At 44.3% G+C, this 17,609-nt stretch overlaps 1 protein-coding gene across 1 annotated transcript in view; it reads left to right on the plus strand.

The window, feature by feature from the left end:
- The first annotated feature begins 2,532 nt into the window (after positions 1–2,532).
- Positions 2,533–17,609, plus strand: part of dctd (dCMP deaminase) — a 50,878-nt gene continuing 35,801 nt past the window's right edge. The window contains exons 1-3 of the mRNA XM_080189434.1: positions 2,533–2,667; positions 6,942–7,050; positions 8,247–8,382. Of these exons, the coding sequence (XP_080045560.1) occupies positions 2,582–2,667; positions 6,942–7,050; positions 8,247–8,382 (331 nt within the window). The 5' untranslated portion in view covers positions 2,533–2,581. The remainder of the gene's footprint in view (positions 2,668–6,941; positions 7,051–8,246; positions 8,383–17,609) is intronic.

Consider the following 17,609-nt stretch of genomic DNA (forward strand, 5'->3'; position numbering starts at 1 on the left):
CAGCCTCCCAATATTTAGCCAGCTTGATAGCTGGCCAGGCCAACAACCCCCGCATCGCTGGCACACCATGCCCCAATTGCTGGCCCCTAGACTTGCCCAAACGAGCTCCAATCCCCCACCTCCTCCCAGCCCCTTGGGCCCCTCCTCTCCCCCCCACAACCCCAACCCCCTCCCTCCGGAAATCTAGTGGCCAGAGACTTGGGGATGTTGTGGTGCCTATCGGGGAGCCCACAAAATGGCTTTAGCAGTGCATTGGGCTGGGAGAATCCACCCCCTGCCCATATCTTTTAAAATGATTTTATATGTGGAAAGCTATTGTATTACCTGGACACTTAGATGTTGTCCTTGAGTTTTTTTATTTGAAGAACAGTCACAAGTTCACCTTTGGACTGGGTGCAAGCCTGTGTTCTCCAAGAAATCACCTGGCCAGCATGGTATTTGAAGGGGAAGTGCTGTTTTGAACTGCAATCACTTTAACTGATGGGGAAAAATCTAACAAAGGTTAGTGATTTACTATGAATCACATGACGGAGACAAGTTTTAGGATTTGGACTTGTTTTTGAAGCAGTCTTGTTTTGGGGAATAAACTGAGGAGGAAGGCTGCCTTAACACACTCTCTCCCTGCCTTACCCAAAATTCCATGTCTGGTTATCAACCTAAGGTCAGAGAATCTTCATCTGAATATAACCTGCTTGCATTTGGAATGCTGCAAAACTGAGGTGAGAAGAGTTGATCCAGCTCTGCATTCTCCTCCGTACCAAAGCTGTATTGGTGAGAATATCCGGCCATCCACTGGTCATTACACAAGGGAGATCCAGATCAGCAGCATCAAAATCCTGCAAAAACATGCGGGTTAGGTTGATTGGCCATGCTAAATTGACCCTAGTGTCAGAGGATTAGCAGGGTAAATATATGTGGGGTTACAGAGATAGGCCTGGATGGGATTGAGGTTGATGCTGACTCAAAGAGCCAAATGGCCTTCTTCTGCTCTGTAGGGATTCTATGATTATTCTTTATTTTCTAAAGCCTATCCTGCGAAATCCAATTCTGCAGAGAACATAACTGTTTGCCCTTTGTTTCCGTGTATCTGTGTTTGTGTTTGTGCTTGGGTACTTTTGACAAGGGATAGATAGTTATATTTCTGGAGTACCATGGTGTGTTAACCAGTTCTTGAAGTTTTGGTTTATAATAAATGAATAATTCTGGTTTTATTGAAGGAATCTTGGTAATATATCTTTTATCCTGTATCTGACAGTAGTGAAGGTAAATAATTGGCCACTTTGTTAAGTGAATTTAACTGTTAGTGTGACCTGTGGACTAGTGAAATTCAGGATTTGAATCTTGCAACAACGGATATTTGCGATTGTTCTGCCCACTGTTGCTCAGTTTCTGTATGGCAAATGCTGCTCTTCTGCCCAGTAACTCTCTATAAAGCTATCAAGCCTGTTGAATCCTACTCCGAAATCTGGACAAGCAGCTCTAATGTTGCTGTCAAATAGGAACATAGGAGCAGAAGTAGGCAAATTCAGCCCTTCAGCCACGGTTGATCTCTCCCTGGTCTCAAATCCATCTCCACACCTGTTCCCCATCTCACATTCCTAAAGCTTTCATTTGACTCTCAACCCCACCCCCCAGCCCCATGTTTTGCCCTTTTCCATGCCCTTGCCATGCAGACTTCTCTTCTCTCCCTATATTATGATGTTAAGTTGCTGGCATTGGACTGGGGTACGCACAGTAAGTAGTCTCACAACACCATATTAAAGTCCAACAAGTTTATTTGGTAGCACGAGATTTTTGAGCATTGCTCCTTCATCAGGAGAGTGGTGATTCACCTGAAGAAGGAGCAACGCTCTGAAAGCTTGTGCTACCAAATAAACCTGTTGGACTTTACTCTGGTGTTGTGAGATTACTTAGTTTATTTTGTCAACCATTCATCTTGTCCCTCCAAGATTCTGCTCTCCTGACTATGCAGAATTTAAAATGCATCATACAGAATCCTGTTGGAAGATGACATCTGGAATATCAAGACTGTGGAATTTGTTCCCATAGATTATAAATGCAGATGTGTCACAAAAATCACATCTGCATCAGCAACACAGGTAGCAACTTGAAGGGGCGGGGCCTCGGCCTGACCTCGCCCCTGTACAAGCGGCTAAGCCCCGCCCTCTGGTGAGCCACTCTGGCCCCGCTCACTGAGCGGGAATCTCCGACTCCGCCCACTGAGCGGGAATCGCCGACCCCGCCCACTGAGCGGGAACCTCCGACCCCGCCCACTGAGGGAGGAGCTGCAATCCCGCCCATTGAGCGGGAATCTCCCACTCCGCCCACTGAGCGAGCAGCCCCGACTCCGCCCACTGAGCGAGCAGCTCCGACCCCGTCCACTGAGCTAGCTTCTCCGACCCCTGAGCAAACCACATTGACCCCGCCCACTGAGCGAGCTGGGCTCTACCCCTCCGCCTTCTCAGGCCTGGGGGCAGCCCGCCCGTCAGAGCTGGACCCCGCCCCTAAGCGCTGGGCCCCGCCCCTCAGCGCTCGGCCCCGCCCCTTAGCGCTGGGCCCCGCCTCTCTTAACGGAATCGCCATGATGCTTGGTGCAAATGCTAAAGTGGAGGAAACTTCCAGTGAAATCCACATGGAGAAAGATTTCAAACCGTCCACAAATCACAGGTACATATATTAACATGCTGACTTTTACTGTAACTACAATGCATTTCAGCTAATGTAGGGAAGTTAACAGAAGCAGAAAGTTCTGGAGACGTTCAGCAGGCCTGACAGTATCTGTGGAGAGACTGGAGCCCCCAGGGTCATCCTGATTCCAATCTTCTCCCTACAGATGCTGCCAGTCCTCATAGAATCCCTACAGTGCAGAAGAGGGCCACTCGGCCCATTGAGTCTGCACTGACCGCAATCCCACCCAGGCCCTATTCCCATAATGCCACATATTACCCTGCTACTTATCCCCCTGACACGAGGGTCAATTTAGCATGGCCAATCCACCTTACCCGCACATCTTTGGACTGTGAGAGGAAACCGGAGCAACTGGAGGAAACCCACGCAGACACAAGGAGAACGTGCAGACTCTGCACAGACAGTGACCCAAGCTGGGAATCGAACCTGGGTCCCTGGTAATGTGAGGCAGCAGTGCTAAACACTGTGTCACTGTGCAACCGTAATAAATTACAAATCATGCTTGGAAGGGAGGAAAACTACAGTAAATTTTCTTAGGTTGTCCCAAAGGCTTGAAGATGACTTGCTTCCTCTCTATTCAGTGGGTTCTGAGATGGCTGATAATGTGTGATCTGCTGACTGCCTTGTTGTGCGTGGAGCTTCTGATGCCTTAACGCCACTTGTGTGTGCTCCTAGTGATGTCTCTCAATGTATTTAGTTCCTTCCTCAATAAACCTTATTTATTTTGATCAGTCACAAGCTAGGGACTCCCACAGGTTAGTGGGGATTTTTGATTTCTTCAGCTACTTTGTGAAATTCAATGCCAGTAAAACCATTTTTGGCTGGGGACGATAACATCAACAGAATTCCTCTCTTCTATTTTTGAAACCCCTAAGATGTGTCTGGTTCTGTTTTTGCCATATCTGGAGACTGAATATTGCAAGGATTAGGAAAGTTCAGTGGTCGGAATTCTCTAACTGTTCACTCCAGCAGGATCTTTCGATCCCACCAACTGTTTCCTGGCGGCATGCGTGCAGTTATTGGAAAATCCCATTGATAGCAGTCGGAGTAGAACATCCCGCTGCCAGCGAATGGTACCCTGCAGGGCGTCTGGAGAATCCCACCCTCCCCAACCCCCCAGTATAAATGGAATAATTTGACAATTGTTATTGACTTGAAGGGAATGACAGGAAACGCATTCATTTAAAGCTGGTCCTGCTGGATCTACTCAAGCAGGCAAAACAGCGTTTGAAAGAAGATTGGTTAATTTAACTAATTCAAAAGCTTCCCTGTTAAGATTCTTCAGGTCGGCACATTGCTTAGTGCTGCTGCCTCACAGCTTGGGTCACTGTCTGTGTGGAGTTTGCACATTCTCCTCATGTCTGCATAGGTTTCCTTCAGGGGCTCCAGTTCCCTCCCACAGTCCGAAGATGTGCGGGTTGTGTGCATTGGCCATGATAAATTGCCCTTTGGTATCTCTGAATGCCAACATCCTGAGATGGAACCACATTGATGGGATTTATCTTGTCCTTTGGGCTCCTCAATTTCTTGGCTGACTGTTCCCAGCATACCCAGGGTGCCAGGCCCTTTCCACATCATTTTCCATGCCCCCACTGCACCCTCTGCCCTCCCTTGGAATCCTCTTCCACTCTTCCAATCTGCCAACTCCATTCTACGCATTCTCTCATCATTGACCCACTGTTGTTAGTCCAGAGTCTCCATGTAATCTGCCATTCTCCTGCTCCGCTCCCTCCTGCCACAGAGTTCATCAGGAAAGACTGCTGACCTCGGACACAACAGCACAAAGCAAATGGTGCACAGCACTGTTAAACAAGTATGATGATAAAAAACCCATCATAGAACAGCACAAGACTTGTAGCCTCAAATGCACCTCAGACTTTGAGGTTTGACAAAGGGCTGTCTGGACTCAAAACATCAGTTCTTTTCTCTCCTTACAGATGCTGCCAGACTTGCTGAGATTTTCCAGTATTTTCTCTTTTGGCACCCCAGACTTAATCTCTGCATCTTAACCTACTGTTGGGAAATCAAAATCTCAACCTGCCTAGCTGATTAAAATTTACATAGATGATTTGGAGTTGGGGACCAAGTGTCGTGTGTCAAAGTTCACAGATGACTCGAAGATGAGTGGTAGAGCAAAGTGTGCAGAGGACACTGAAAGTCTGCAGAGGGAAATAGATAGTTTAAGTGAGTAGGCAAGGATTTGACAGATGGAGAACAATGTTGGTAAATATGAGGTCGTCCATTTTTGTAGAAATAACAGCAAAATAGACTATTATTTAAATGGTAAAAAATTGAAGTATGCTGCTGTGCAGAGGGACCTGGGTGCCCTTGTGATGGAGTTTAAAAACATGTTATGTTGCAGCTATATAAGGTGTTGGTGAGGCCACACCTGGAGTACTGTGTACAGTTTTGGTCTTGGCACTGGAGGAGTGCAGAGGAGATTCACGAGGTTGATTCTGGAATTGAGAGGGTTGGCTTATGAGGAGAGACTGAGTAGACTGGGACTATACTCATTGTAATTTGGAAGAATGAGGAAGGATCTTATAGAAACGTAAAAGTATGAAAGGACTAGATTACTTAGAAGCAGGGTAGTTATATCCACTGGCGGATGGAACTAGAAACTGGAATAGCCTGAAAAAATAAGGGGAAGCAGATTTAGGGCTGAGTTGAAGAGGAACTTCTTCGCTCAAAGGGTTGTGAATCTGTGGAATTCCCTGCCAAGTGAAGCAGTTGAGACTACCTCGTTGAATATCTTTAAGGCAAAGATAGATTTTAGAACCGTAAAGGAATTCAGGATTATGGTGAGCGGACGGGTAAGTGGAGCTGAGTCCACGAAAAGATCAGCCACGATTTTATTGAATGGTGGAGCAGGCTCGAAGGGCCAGATGGCCTACTTCTAATTCAGTTACTCTGTTTCAGATTTCTAGCATCCGCAGTCTTTTGCTTTTATTTTAGTGTTTGATTCACTGCCATTCTTTTTTCCAGAAATGCCTTCTCTGAAGATGATCTGCTCTTTTCTCTGACAGGATTTTCAATTTTCTCTTTCACCATGTTTGCCTTTGTTGCTTTCCCATTGCCTCCTGATGTTTGATAAGTTGTTTATACCTTTGTCAAATCTGTCCTAGCTCCCTGACCTTCCATTTTACTCACCTGCCCCACCCTCTCTTCCACAGTACAAAATCCATCACATTTTTCCCTCTCTACAGCTCTGAAGAAGTCATATGGCACTGAAATATTAACCTTGTTTCTTCTCTCCACAGATGTTGCCAGACCTGCTGATTTTAATCAGCATTTTCTGTTTTAATTTCAGCTACCGCACCCACAAACTGCATTCCTGCTCTTGAGGGCTCCATAAAATCCTCCCCATTCAAACTCATTGCAGTAACCTAAAGGGAAAATGCTGGAAAATCTCAGCAGGTTTGGCAGCATCTGTAAGGAGAGAAAAGAGCTGACATCGAGTCCAGATGACCCTTTGTCAAAGCTTTTACAGAGGATGGAGAACATTAGGGGCTGCAGCTTTGACAAAGGGTCATCTGGACTCGAAACGTCAGCTGTTTTTTCTCTTTACAGACATGCTGCCAGACATGCTGAGATTTTCCAGCATTTTCTCTTTTGATTTCAGATCCCAGCATCCTCAGTAATTTGCTTTTATTTTAGACTCATTGCAGTGTCCTCTTCTAGCATATTCTCTCAATCCGAAAGCCTATTGTACTTGTTTCCAAGATATTACCTTGTTCTCACATCCCTTTTGTGTTTTTTCTTCATCCCCTCCTTGTTTCTTCTACAATGTATAAATTATTGAAACTGTTGAAGAATCATTGATCTTTAAATCAATCAGCTCATTGTGTACCAACACAATAACGCACGAATAATATAATGTGAGTAATCTAACAAAGCAGTGGCATCTGCTAACAGCTGAATTGAACAGTCCCTAACTGAAATTTTAGATTATTTTTCTCTCTGTGGGTGTTCTATGAAGTTCCAGCATTTGTAGATTTTTTTTCCTCAGTGTTTTATCTCTGAATTGAGTGACTAACGGTTGGATTTTCACAGCTTTTACAGAGGACGGAGAACGTTAAGGGCTGATTTTCAATTGCTTGTCACTGTTCACCAGTATAGAAGCAATCCCATGCGAGGCTCCCTGTGATTTATGCGCGTTTGTCAAAATAGCTCTTGTATTGAATAATGCAAAATCAAATTAGAACAGTGGCGCAAACAGTGCATGTGTGATGAAATTGTATTTAATTTTACAGGGGTGATGCAGGACCATGCAAAAAACGGGAGGGGTACATTGAGTGGTCGGACTATTTCATGGCAGTTGCTTTTCTATCAGCTCAGAGGAGCAAGGATCCAAGCTCCCAGGTAAAAGTCAATGACAATGAGGAACTTCAACTCACAAAAGGTGTTCAGCTGGCACATAATGTGGGATTCAGTTGCCTGCTCATTTCACTGTCTTTGGGCAAGCTGTGAGCAATGACTATTTTTGACCATGATTTTTTTTGGAGATTATTGCCTCTCTTGTCTCTTTCCACACCACTCTCTCTCTCTCTCTCACTCGTTCTCATCTCTCTAGTTTATCATGACTGTTATGCTCAGTGCTCCTCTGAACTTGTTTTTTCTGTTCCTTGAGTGTGCTGTTCTTTGTGCTTTTCCTTCTCTTTGCATCTCAGTTAAGCAATCAAAAACCAGTTTGTTCAACACCAGTATATTGATCAAGTACATGAGTTCAAATCACCAGTTCCAGCTTAAAAGCAAAAATTCAAAATTGTAATATAAAGAAAAGTACAGCGCAGGAACAGGCCCTTCAGCCCTCCAAGCCTGTGCTGATCATGATGCCCTAACAAAACTAAAAAAAACCTCTGCCCTTATTCAGACCGTATCCCTTTATTCCCTCCCTATTCATGTACCCATCCAGATGCCTCTTAAATGTTGCAAATGTTCCTGTTTCCACCACCTCCTCTGGCAGTGCATTCCAGGCACCCATCACTCTCTGCATGATAAACTTCCCCCGCACATCTCCCTTAAACTTTCCCCCTCTCACCTGGAACCTGTGTCCTTTTGTAATTGACACTCCCGCCCTGGGAAAAAGCCTCTGCTATCCACCCTGTCTATGCCTCTCCATAATTTTGTAGACATGTATCAGGTCTCCCCTCAGCATCCCCCTTTTCACTAGCCACTGCAGCATATTCTGCAGAGTAGAATTGGGCAAGATGAGGTGACTTGATTTTTCAGAGCGAACTATGACCTGGGATGCTCTGTCTGAATCTAGACCTTGGGTCTTTTATTAGCAAGCTTTATTGTTCCTGGGTAAATATGAAATGATGGCATCAGGTGGAACTATTTTATTCAAAATAAAATGTGTGCTATGGCTATGCAAAGAGAACAATTGTTTCACTGAATGCTAATAACCATTCTGTTTACTATAACATTATAAATCTCATTGTTTAAATAGACTGGGTTATGAAACCTCTGACGTGCATGTGAAATAAGACGTGACATTATATCGACAAGACTATACCAATGTGATTGATGATGATCAATACTTGATTCAAATGCAGGTTGGCGCTTGCATTGTAAACCCGGAAAACAAGATAGTTGGCATAGGGTACAATGGAATGCCGAATGGATGCAGTGACGATGAGTTACCATGGACAAAAAAAGCCACAGATAAACTGGACACAAAATACATGTATGGTAAGAATTGTGAAGACTAAAGAGATTATTTGGGGCTGTTTCTTCATAGACTGGCTCCACTGAATGATTGAAAATAATAACAAGGGAGGAAGAAAGGTAGACTTGCACTGGTGAAGAATTAAGGCTGATAAAATACAGTGGGGTTTCATTGATCTCCATCTGATTCTGTTGTCCCAAAGCCAAATGGTGTTTAAGGGTCTAGGGCAGTGGTGGGCAAGCTGCAGCACTGGAGCCACATGTGGCTCATCTGTGTTCTGACGGTGACCCACAAGACATTTTGTTGACTATTGCCCATGTGCAGTGTTGCGCATTCAGCTGTTTTCTGTCTGGGCAGTTTTTTTCCTACTGGTATGACTGAAGTGATACGTATGTAGAGCAAAGGCAAGTGAAGTGAGGTTTGCTGATTACATACAAAATTGAATGAGAGAACCGTGTGCTCCCTCTGCATCCAAAGTGTAAATATTTCTTTATGTTTTAACGAATTGAAGTTGATACTTCTATTAATGTATAAATGATTAAGCATTTTCCATAACTCGTCATGAAATATTCGGCATGTTAAAGGTTTATAATCTTATTCATGGGGTCATAGGAACAGAAATAGGCCATTCAGCCCATTGAACCTACACCACCATTCACTGAGATCATGCCTGATCTGTGGCCTAACTCTATATATCTGCCTTTGGCCCATGTCCCTCAATACCTTTACTTGACAGCAGTTTATCAATCTCAGGTTTAAATATAGCAACTGATCTAGCATCTGCTATTTGTGGAAGAGTGTTCCAAACTTCTATCATGTTTTGTGTGTGGAAATGTTTCCTAACATCTCTCTTGAATGGTCTGTCTCTAATTTTTAGACTATTCCCCCTAGTTCTAGAATCTCCAACCAGTGGAAATACTTCATCTAACCTGTCTTTTCCTGTTCGCATTTTGAAGACTTTGATCAGATCACCCCATAACCTTATAAGTTCTAGAGAAAACAAGTCTAATTTGCATAATCTATCCTCATAATGAAACCTAGGTATCATTCTTGTAAACCTACGCTGCACTCCCTCCTGGCTTACAAGCAAAAACTGAAGCGGGAGAATCCATCAAAGAAAGTTGTGCAAAGTTGGCCTGAGGAATCGGATGATCTCCTACAGGGCTGCTCGGAGTCAATGGACTGGTCAGTATTTAAAAATTGTGTGACCACCCTGAACGAGTACGCCACTACAGTAACTGACTTCATTAGTAAGTGTATAGAAGACTGTGTGCCAAAGAAGCAAATACGTGTGTTCCCCAACTAGGAACCATGGATGAATAGGGATATCCACTGCTTGCTGAAGTCCAGGGCTGAGACATTCAAGTCAGGCGACACTGACCTATACAAGAAAGCCAAATATGATCTAAGGAGATCCATCAAAGATGCCAGAAGACAGTACCGGACCAAGCTAGAGTCCCAGGCAAGCCACACCAACCCCCTTTGACTATGGCAAGGTCTGCAAGACATAATAGGCTACAAAATGAAGGCATGTAAAATCGTTGGCTCCAACGTACCCCTCCCTGATGAGCTCAATGCATTCTATGCCCATTTTGAGCAAGAGGTCAGCGAGAGCATGCCCGCCACGCTGGAAGCCCTGAATGAACCTATATCTGAGGTCACCATTGCAGATGTCAGAGCATCTTTCTCGAAGGTCAACCCACAGAAAGCGACTGGCCTGGATGGGGTACCCGGACGAGTACTCAGATCCTGCAGATCAGCTGGCGGGGTATTCACAGATATCTTCAACCTCTCTGTCCCCCATTTGGCAGTCCGCTGAGATGAAGGAGAAATGCTTATGCTACCCACTCACTAGCCTACGTTGTCCATCATTGTACTAGGGTCTATAATTGATGCACTTTGGGTTGGATTGTTGCCAGCAAGGCTCAGGTCAGGAAATTTCCCAACTCATTGGATCCATCTCAGTAAGAAGTGTGCTGATATTTTTGCTCAAGGGGTTATGGGGGGAGGGGGGAGGTACAAATTAGGGGTGCATGTGTGCAAAGAACGGTTGATTAGAACGTCCACCTTGTTTCTCTGGGACATTGTCCCAGTTGTTCCAGAAGCTGTTGGGAGCTCATGCCCTATGGCCCCTCACAATCTCTATACCTAATGGCCCCTCATTAGCTCCCATGTCCACTGAATGCCAGTTCATGCTCCCAGCCACCTTCTATGCCCTCTCATAACCCATCTTCATAACTACTCACCCAGTGTCCACTATGAGCAAACATTAGGAGCTGTGGGGATGAAAAAGATAAACTTCCAACAAAGTAAACTCTCACTTACACATACGTGGTAGTGAAAGAGCTTCCACCCATGAAATCCAAACAAAGCTTATAAATCATTTCAAGTGGTTAATCTCTAATAAAAACAAACTTTTATTCAAACCCCATGGCAAAGATGATAATATTCTTTAATAGTTAAACTAAGAGTTCAGAACCTTCTGCTGAGACAGTTTGATATTTTGAAACTCAGCCAAGTATTCATAATGTGGTATTAGCCTTTGGAGAAATGTCAACAAAAGAGCTTTACTGAAACTGCCCAATCGATCTAAATTTTTTCTGACCTATACCCGATGGCCTGTCAATCAAAACACTTGAGAGGATTTTTTTTAACTCTCCACTGACAGCTGCAGACTTTAATGTTTAAAGAGCAGACATTTAACTTCTGATTATAAAACTTAAACAAACTTTATTCATCTTTCAAGAGTATTTATGTATCTTCCATGGATTCAGAGCTCCAGACTGTGGATTAAGGCCCCTGCAACAACAAAAATTGGATCTGTTTAAACTTAGCACTAAATTCAAATGGTCCTGCTGAATTTTGTTTTTTCTCCTGTCTGAATCATTCCCTGCTCTTTCCCCCAGTGGCAAAAATTGAACATATTAAAAATGTGCATTTTCTGCATCTGGATCTCATCAGATTTTAAAGAACTTAAATGTCTTCCTCAAAAAGCAGGCTGTTTGTCCAGGGTTCAGGGGTTAGTTTGAAATAGAGTTTATAAGTAATGTCATGGTAGTACAGAATTTGTATATTATTGTAAAGAATGATGTGTTGTTGAAGTATTTGGCCTTGTACTCATCAGAACAAATGGATGAATACCAAATTTCAGATAATCACGGCAGTTTATACTCCAGGAGAAAAGGATGCTGATTGCTTGGCTGGTCAATTCTGATTGGCCAGAACATTGTCATGGAGAAAGCAATGGAGAAATATAGCTAACCTAACTCTGACCCTAGATAATTCAAAAAAGGCATAATTCTTGAACTTGTTCCTTTGGTTTGCAGAGAACTGGTCTCTGAATATGAATGTATGTCACTTTTACCAAAAGTAAGCGAGCTATATTATGAGTTGACTGATCATCTTAGATTGGGTGTTACTGTGGCTATTAGTGCGCTCAGGATTGTTTAGCAGGTGCTGCCCAGTCACAGAATCACATATAATATTGCAAGAGGATTTGATGTTAAACAACTAATTTAGTTTTGACTTCACAGAAGAGGACACAAGTAACTTCACAGATATGCTAGGGAATCAAGAGTCTTGTGACAAGGGGGAATTAAAGAAATTATATTAGCCAAAAACAAATGCTGGAGAAATTAATAGAACAGAAACTTAATAAGTCTCCAGGGCTTGAAAATCTACATCTCAGGGTACTAAAGGAGGCCAAAGGAATAGTGGATATGTTGGCTGTCAGCTTGCAAAATTCATTTTGGAACAGTCCTGGTAGATTGGAGGATGGCAAAGTAATCCCGCTATTTTAGAAAGGGGGAGGAAGAAAACAGGGATTACAGACGGGTTAGATGATGTCAGTAGTAGTGCTGAAGAAGTCATACAGATCTGTTTCTCTCTCCACAAATGCTGCAGACCTGCTGAGTCTTTCCAGCATTATCTGTTTTTGTTTCAGATTTCCAGCATCCACAATATTTTGCTTTTGTTACAAAATAGCAGGGAAAATGTGAGAGTCCATTAGTGGGGGAAGGGGAAATACATTGGCATGGATTGAGAATTGGTTAGCAGACAGGAAACAGTGGGAATAAATAGGACTTTTTGGAGTGAAAGAAGGTGACTGGTGGTGCATCACAGGGATCAGTGCTTGGGCCCCAGCTATTCACAATACCTGTCAACAATTCGGATGAGGGAATCAAATGTAATATTTCCAGGTTTGCTGATGACACAAAACTAAGTGGGACTGTTGGTGGTGAGGGGAATGTAAAGAAGTTTCAAGGCGATTTACACAAATCGAGTGAGTGGACAAATATATGGCGGATGCAGTATAACGTGGATAAGTGCAAAGGAGTGTTTAAAGAAGGAAACAACGGTAGTAAGACTTAGGGAGGGAATTCAGAATTTAGGATTAATAAAAGAAAATCCTCTTGAGTTTCCATTTTGTCTTAAAAATTACAGTCACTTGTGATGGGTGACTGACACTTGGTAACACGAGACCAAACACAAAACTAATACTCCCATGTACTTTTTTGTAGAAAGCATGAAACTGTTTTCTAAGGGATGAGGTTTGTATTACAATCAAGAAGATAGCTTACGTATCATTTAATCATGTAATGCATTATTCCATGTGTTAAGCTTCATTTATACTGGCTTTGGCATGAAATACGAAAGAGCAACTGTGCAAATGAAATGTTGCGAGTTAAGCATACCTATGGTGTAAGATTGATGCTGGACCAATGGACTCAAAAAGGCAAAGGGACCATGACATCTAATGCATACAGCCCACTGAGATGCAGCCTGATAATGATACTGGCCATTCAAACCAAAATATTGTTCTGAATACTAAATGAGCAGAACATTTCAGTATCAATGTTACTCAGCCCTTGCTTTTAAAACCCAAAACAGAGTATAAGAGGAGGAGGCCATTCAGCCCCTTGAGCCCTGCTCCACCGTTCAATGTGTTCATGGATAATACTCTCTCTCAACTGTACTCCTATGGTCTCCCCATATTCTTGATGTCTTTAGTGTTTAGAAGTCTGTTTCCTTCTTAAATACATTCAGTGGCTTGACCTCCATAGTCTTCTGTGGTAGAGGACTCCACAGGTCCACCATCTGTGAAGAACTTTCACCTCAACTGAGTCCTAAATGACTTACCCCGGATCCTGAGTTTGTGACTTTGTTCTAGACCCCAGCCAGTGGAAACAATATCCCTGCATCCAGTCTGTCCAGTCCTGTCCAGAATGTTATACGTTTCAAGTGATCATGCTCCTAAACGCCAGTGAATACAGACTTAGTTGATCCAATCTCTCCATGTCCGACAATCCTACCAACCCAGGACTCAGTGTGATGAACGTTTGCTGCACTTCCTCTATGTTAAGCATATTCTTTCTTATGGAATGAGACCAAAACTGCATGCAGTATTCACCAAGGCCCTGTAGAGCAGCAGTAAGACATCCTTGTTCCTGTATTAATATCCTCTTGCAATGATGACCAACATACTATTTGCCTTTCTGCATGTTTGTTTTCAGTGACTGGTGTACAAGGGCACCCAGGTCCCTTTTAATCTATCACCATTTAATTAATACTTTGTCATTCTATTTTGTTTTCCTACATCTTAATGGTGTTAGGTTAAGCTAGACAGTAACTGCCAGTAACCTAACAAAGGGGGGAATGCGCACACATGCATGCGCCATTAGGATCACAGGACTGGAGTGTCATTGTCTGTAATAATTTCGACAAGACCCATAAGGTTGGGCTCTTGGAGTATGAGCTCCCTGATTAAGGTCATAATTGCCAGTCCAATCAGGGAGCCTCACCTGTATATAAATATGGCAGTGTCAGGTCCACTGGCACTCCTGATTCTAACCCTGTACCTGAAGCACTCTAGAAGTGCAATAGACTTTGTTAATAAAGGAAATCTGGGGAAGAGATGCTGGCCTCTGAGGAGTTATTTCATCCTTGAGGCAGATAAACTATTGGCTTGGCCCATCAGCCCTGGATGAAAGTGCGCACAAGGACAGGATTTTCATTGTGGGGCTGGGGGAAGCATAAGCGGGTGGATATTTGCTATGGTTGGGCCAGCTGACCTGGGAGAATGTTCTGAGGCAGCCATAGAACATAAGAACATAAGAAATAGGAGCAGGAGTAGGCCATCCAGCCCTTCGAGCCTGCCCCGCCATTCAATAAGATCATGGCTGATTTGTCGTGTCTCAGTTCCACATTCCCGCCCTCTCCCCATAACCCTTAATCCCCTCGCTTATCAAAAACCCATCAACGCGCGTCTTAAAAATATTTAGCGAGGCAGCCTCCACCACCTCAACGGGCAGAGAATTCCAGAGATTCACCACCCTTTGAGTGAAGAAGTTCCTCCTCAACTCTGTTCTAAACCGCCCCCCCCCCCCTTTATCTTGAGGCTGTGCCCCCTAGTCCTACTGTCCTTTCTGAGCGGGAAGAGCCTCTCCACCTCTATCCTATCCATCCCATTCATAATTTTATACGTCTCAATGAGATCTCCCCTCATTCTTCTAAACTCTAACGAGTACAAGCCTAGTTTATTCAGCCTCTCCTCATAGCTCAACCACCTCAACTCCAGTATCAGCCTAGTAAACCTCCTCTGCACTCCCTCCAAGGCCAAAATATCCTTGCGTAAGTACGGCGACCAAAACTGCACACAGTACTCCAGCTGCGGCCTCACCAATGCCCTATACAGCTGCAGCAAGACCTCCCTACTTTTATATTCAATCCCCCTCGCTATGAAGGCCAGCATCCCATTCGCCTTCCTGACCACCTGCTGCACCTGCAGGCTGGGTTTTTGCGACTCATGCACAAGGACCCCGAGGTCCCTCTGCACCGTCGCCTGCTGCAGTTTTTCGCCCCGTAAGTAATAGTCCTTCCTACCATTAGTCCTACCAAAGTGGACCACCTCGCACTTGCCAACATTAAATTCCATTTGCCATTTCCTGGCCCATTTGCCCAGCCTATCTAGATCCTTCTGCAGACTCCACACCCTCCGCGCAATTTGCTGTTCCACCAATCTTGGTGTCATCAGCAAATTTCGACACCATACACTCAGTTCCCTCCTCCAGATCATCTATATAAATGGTAAATAGCTGAGGCCCCAGCACCGACCCCTGGGGCACTCCACTAGTCACCAACCGCCAATCCGAATAGCACCCATTAACCCCCACTCTCTGTCTCCTACTTGACAACCAATCCTCTGTCCACGCTAACACCCTACCCCCAACTCCATGCCCCCTTACCTTCTGCAATAACCTCTTGTGAGGTACCTTGTCAAACGCCTTCTGAAAATCAAGAAAGACCACATCCACCGGCTCTCTATCCACCGCCCTAGACACATCCTCATAGAACTCCAATAAATTTGTCAGACATGACTTCCTCTTAATGAAACCGTGCTGCGTCTGCTCTATCAAGCAATTCCCCTCAAGATGCCTCGCTATTTCCTCCTTGATGACGGATTCTAACATTTTACCTACAACAGACGTTAAACTAACCGGCCTATAATTCCCTGCCTTTTGCCTGGCACCCTTCTTAAACAACGGCATAATATTAGCCGCTTTCCAATCATCCGGCACTTGTCCGGAATCCAGCGACGTCTGGAAAATAACTACCATGGCATCCACTATCACCTCCGCCATTTCTTTCAGAACCCTCAGATGCATTCCATCCGGTCCTGGGGACTTGTCCACAATCAGTCCCTCCAGTCTGTCGAACACCGCCTCTCTAGTAACAATAATGTCATTGAGACCCTCCAGTCCTACCACCTTTCCATCGCTAACATAGAGCTGGGCTGTTTTAAGGCTGGTCTCGGTGCTGTGGGATTTTGTCCCAGTTACAATAGAGGCATAAACTTCTTCCAGACCTCACCCGTTACACTCCCCACACACTCGCCATTGCCCCTCCATTCCCCCCTCAAGCCCCCCCATGTCAAACTGTGCCCATCCCAAACTATCCTTATCATACCTCAAAAGCTCATTGCTAAGGTACGCCACACCCACCCCATGGTCATTCTTGTCCCCATGCCATAGCATGCCCCCCGAACAACTCCCAACAGAAATTCATGCCCCCATGCTAATGTTTGTTTCCCACCTGTCCCTGAGCCCCTTCATGCCCACTATGAGGGGACCATGAGGTTATGATCTTTCATGCCATTCACCCACTGAAAACTGTATTGAATCAATGAACTCTATAGTGATAGTAGTATGTGTAAAAAAAAATTGAAAATGGCTCTCCACTTTATGAAAAGTCCTTTTACTAAAGCCCAAGAAAATCAATCCAGACCTTTCAAGTATCAATAACAGAAATTGCAAGCACTTGAAACCTCTTCATCTTATGTAGATAAACATTGTGAAATTGACAGCATAGGTCAGAGATCTAGAATTGTCAGTAAAGAAATACTTTCCCTGGGGCTCAGGTGTTTTAGTATTCCAGTGGATGTCTGAGCTCTGAGCCGATAACACGTAATGGGGTTTGGTTCATACTTTGACATGGGGCTAGCATGAAAGAACCTTTTGAATTTCAAAAGATTCCCTCATGAAGGTTATGGCTCACAACATGTCAGAGGTGCCATGAACCATGACTCATTGAAAAGTTGGCTACATTTCATGAAAATTGCATAGAACTAGAACACACCTATCCTCGTAATAGAGCTAGTCAGGTTGGGAGTGCATGGCGCAGGCTTGCTACTCAAACCAACTCCACACTCTTAAATGCTCGCTTGAAAATCAGAATCTCAGAATCCAGTCCCAGCCACCATTTTCACCCCTCCGTGGAGTATCCATGGATCCAGCCCTTTAAGAAAGTAAAAGTAAAGTTTATTTATTAGTCACAAGTAGGCTTACATTCACAATGTAATGAAGTCATTGTGAAAATCCCCTAGTTGCCACACTCCGGCACCTGTTCGGGTACACTAAGAGAGAATTTAGAATGGCCACATCGTTGGCCTGTGGGAGGAAACCAGAGCACCCGGAGGAAGCCCACGCAGACACAGGGAGAATGTGCATCTCCACACAGAGTGTGACCCAAGCCAGGAATTGAATCCAGGTGTCTGCCACTGTGAGGCAGCAGTGCTAACCACTGTGTCATCCTGCTGCCGCTGGGAACTGACACATCCCAACCTTAATCATGCTCCTTAATCATGCAACTTCAGCCTCTCCAAGCGCATGTAAATAAGACCATCAGGTTGGTCTCAGAGATTGTCTTAAAGAAGGAACGTGAGATAGAGGCAGAAAGGTTTAGAGAAGGAATT

Source organism: Carcharhinus amblyrhynchos, chromosome 5 (assembly GCF_965287045.1).
Source record: "Carcharhinus amblyrhynchos chromosome 5, sCarAmb.v2.hapA, whole genome shotgun sequence".
Lineage (NCBI taxonomy): Eukaryota > Metazoa > Chordata > Chondrichthyes > Carcharhiniformes > Carcharhinidae > Carcharhinus > Carcharhinus amblyrhynchos.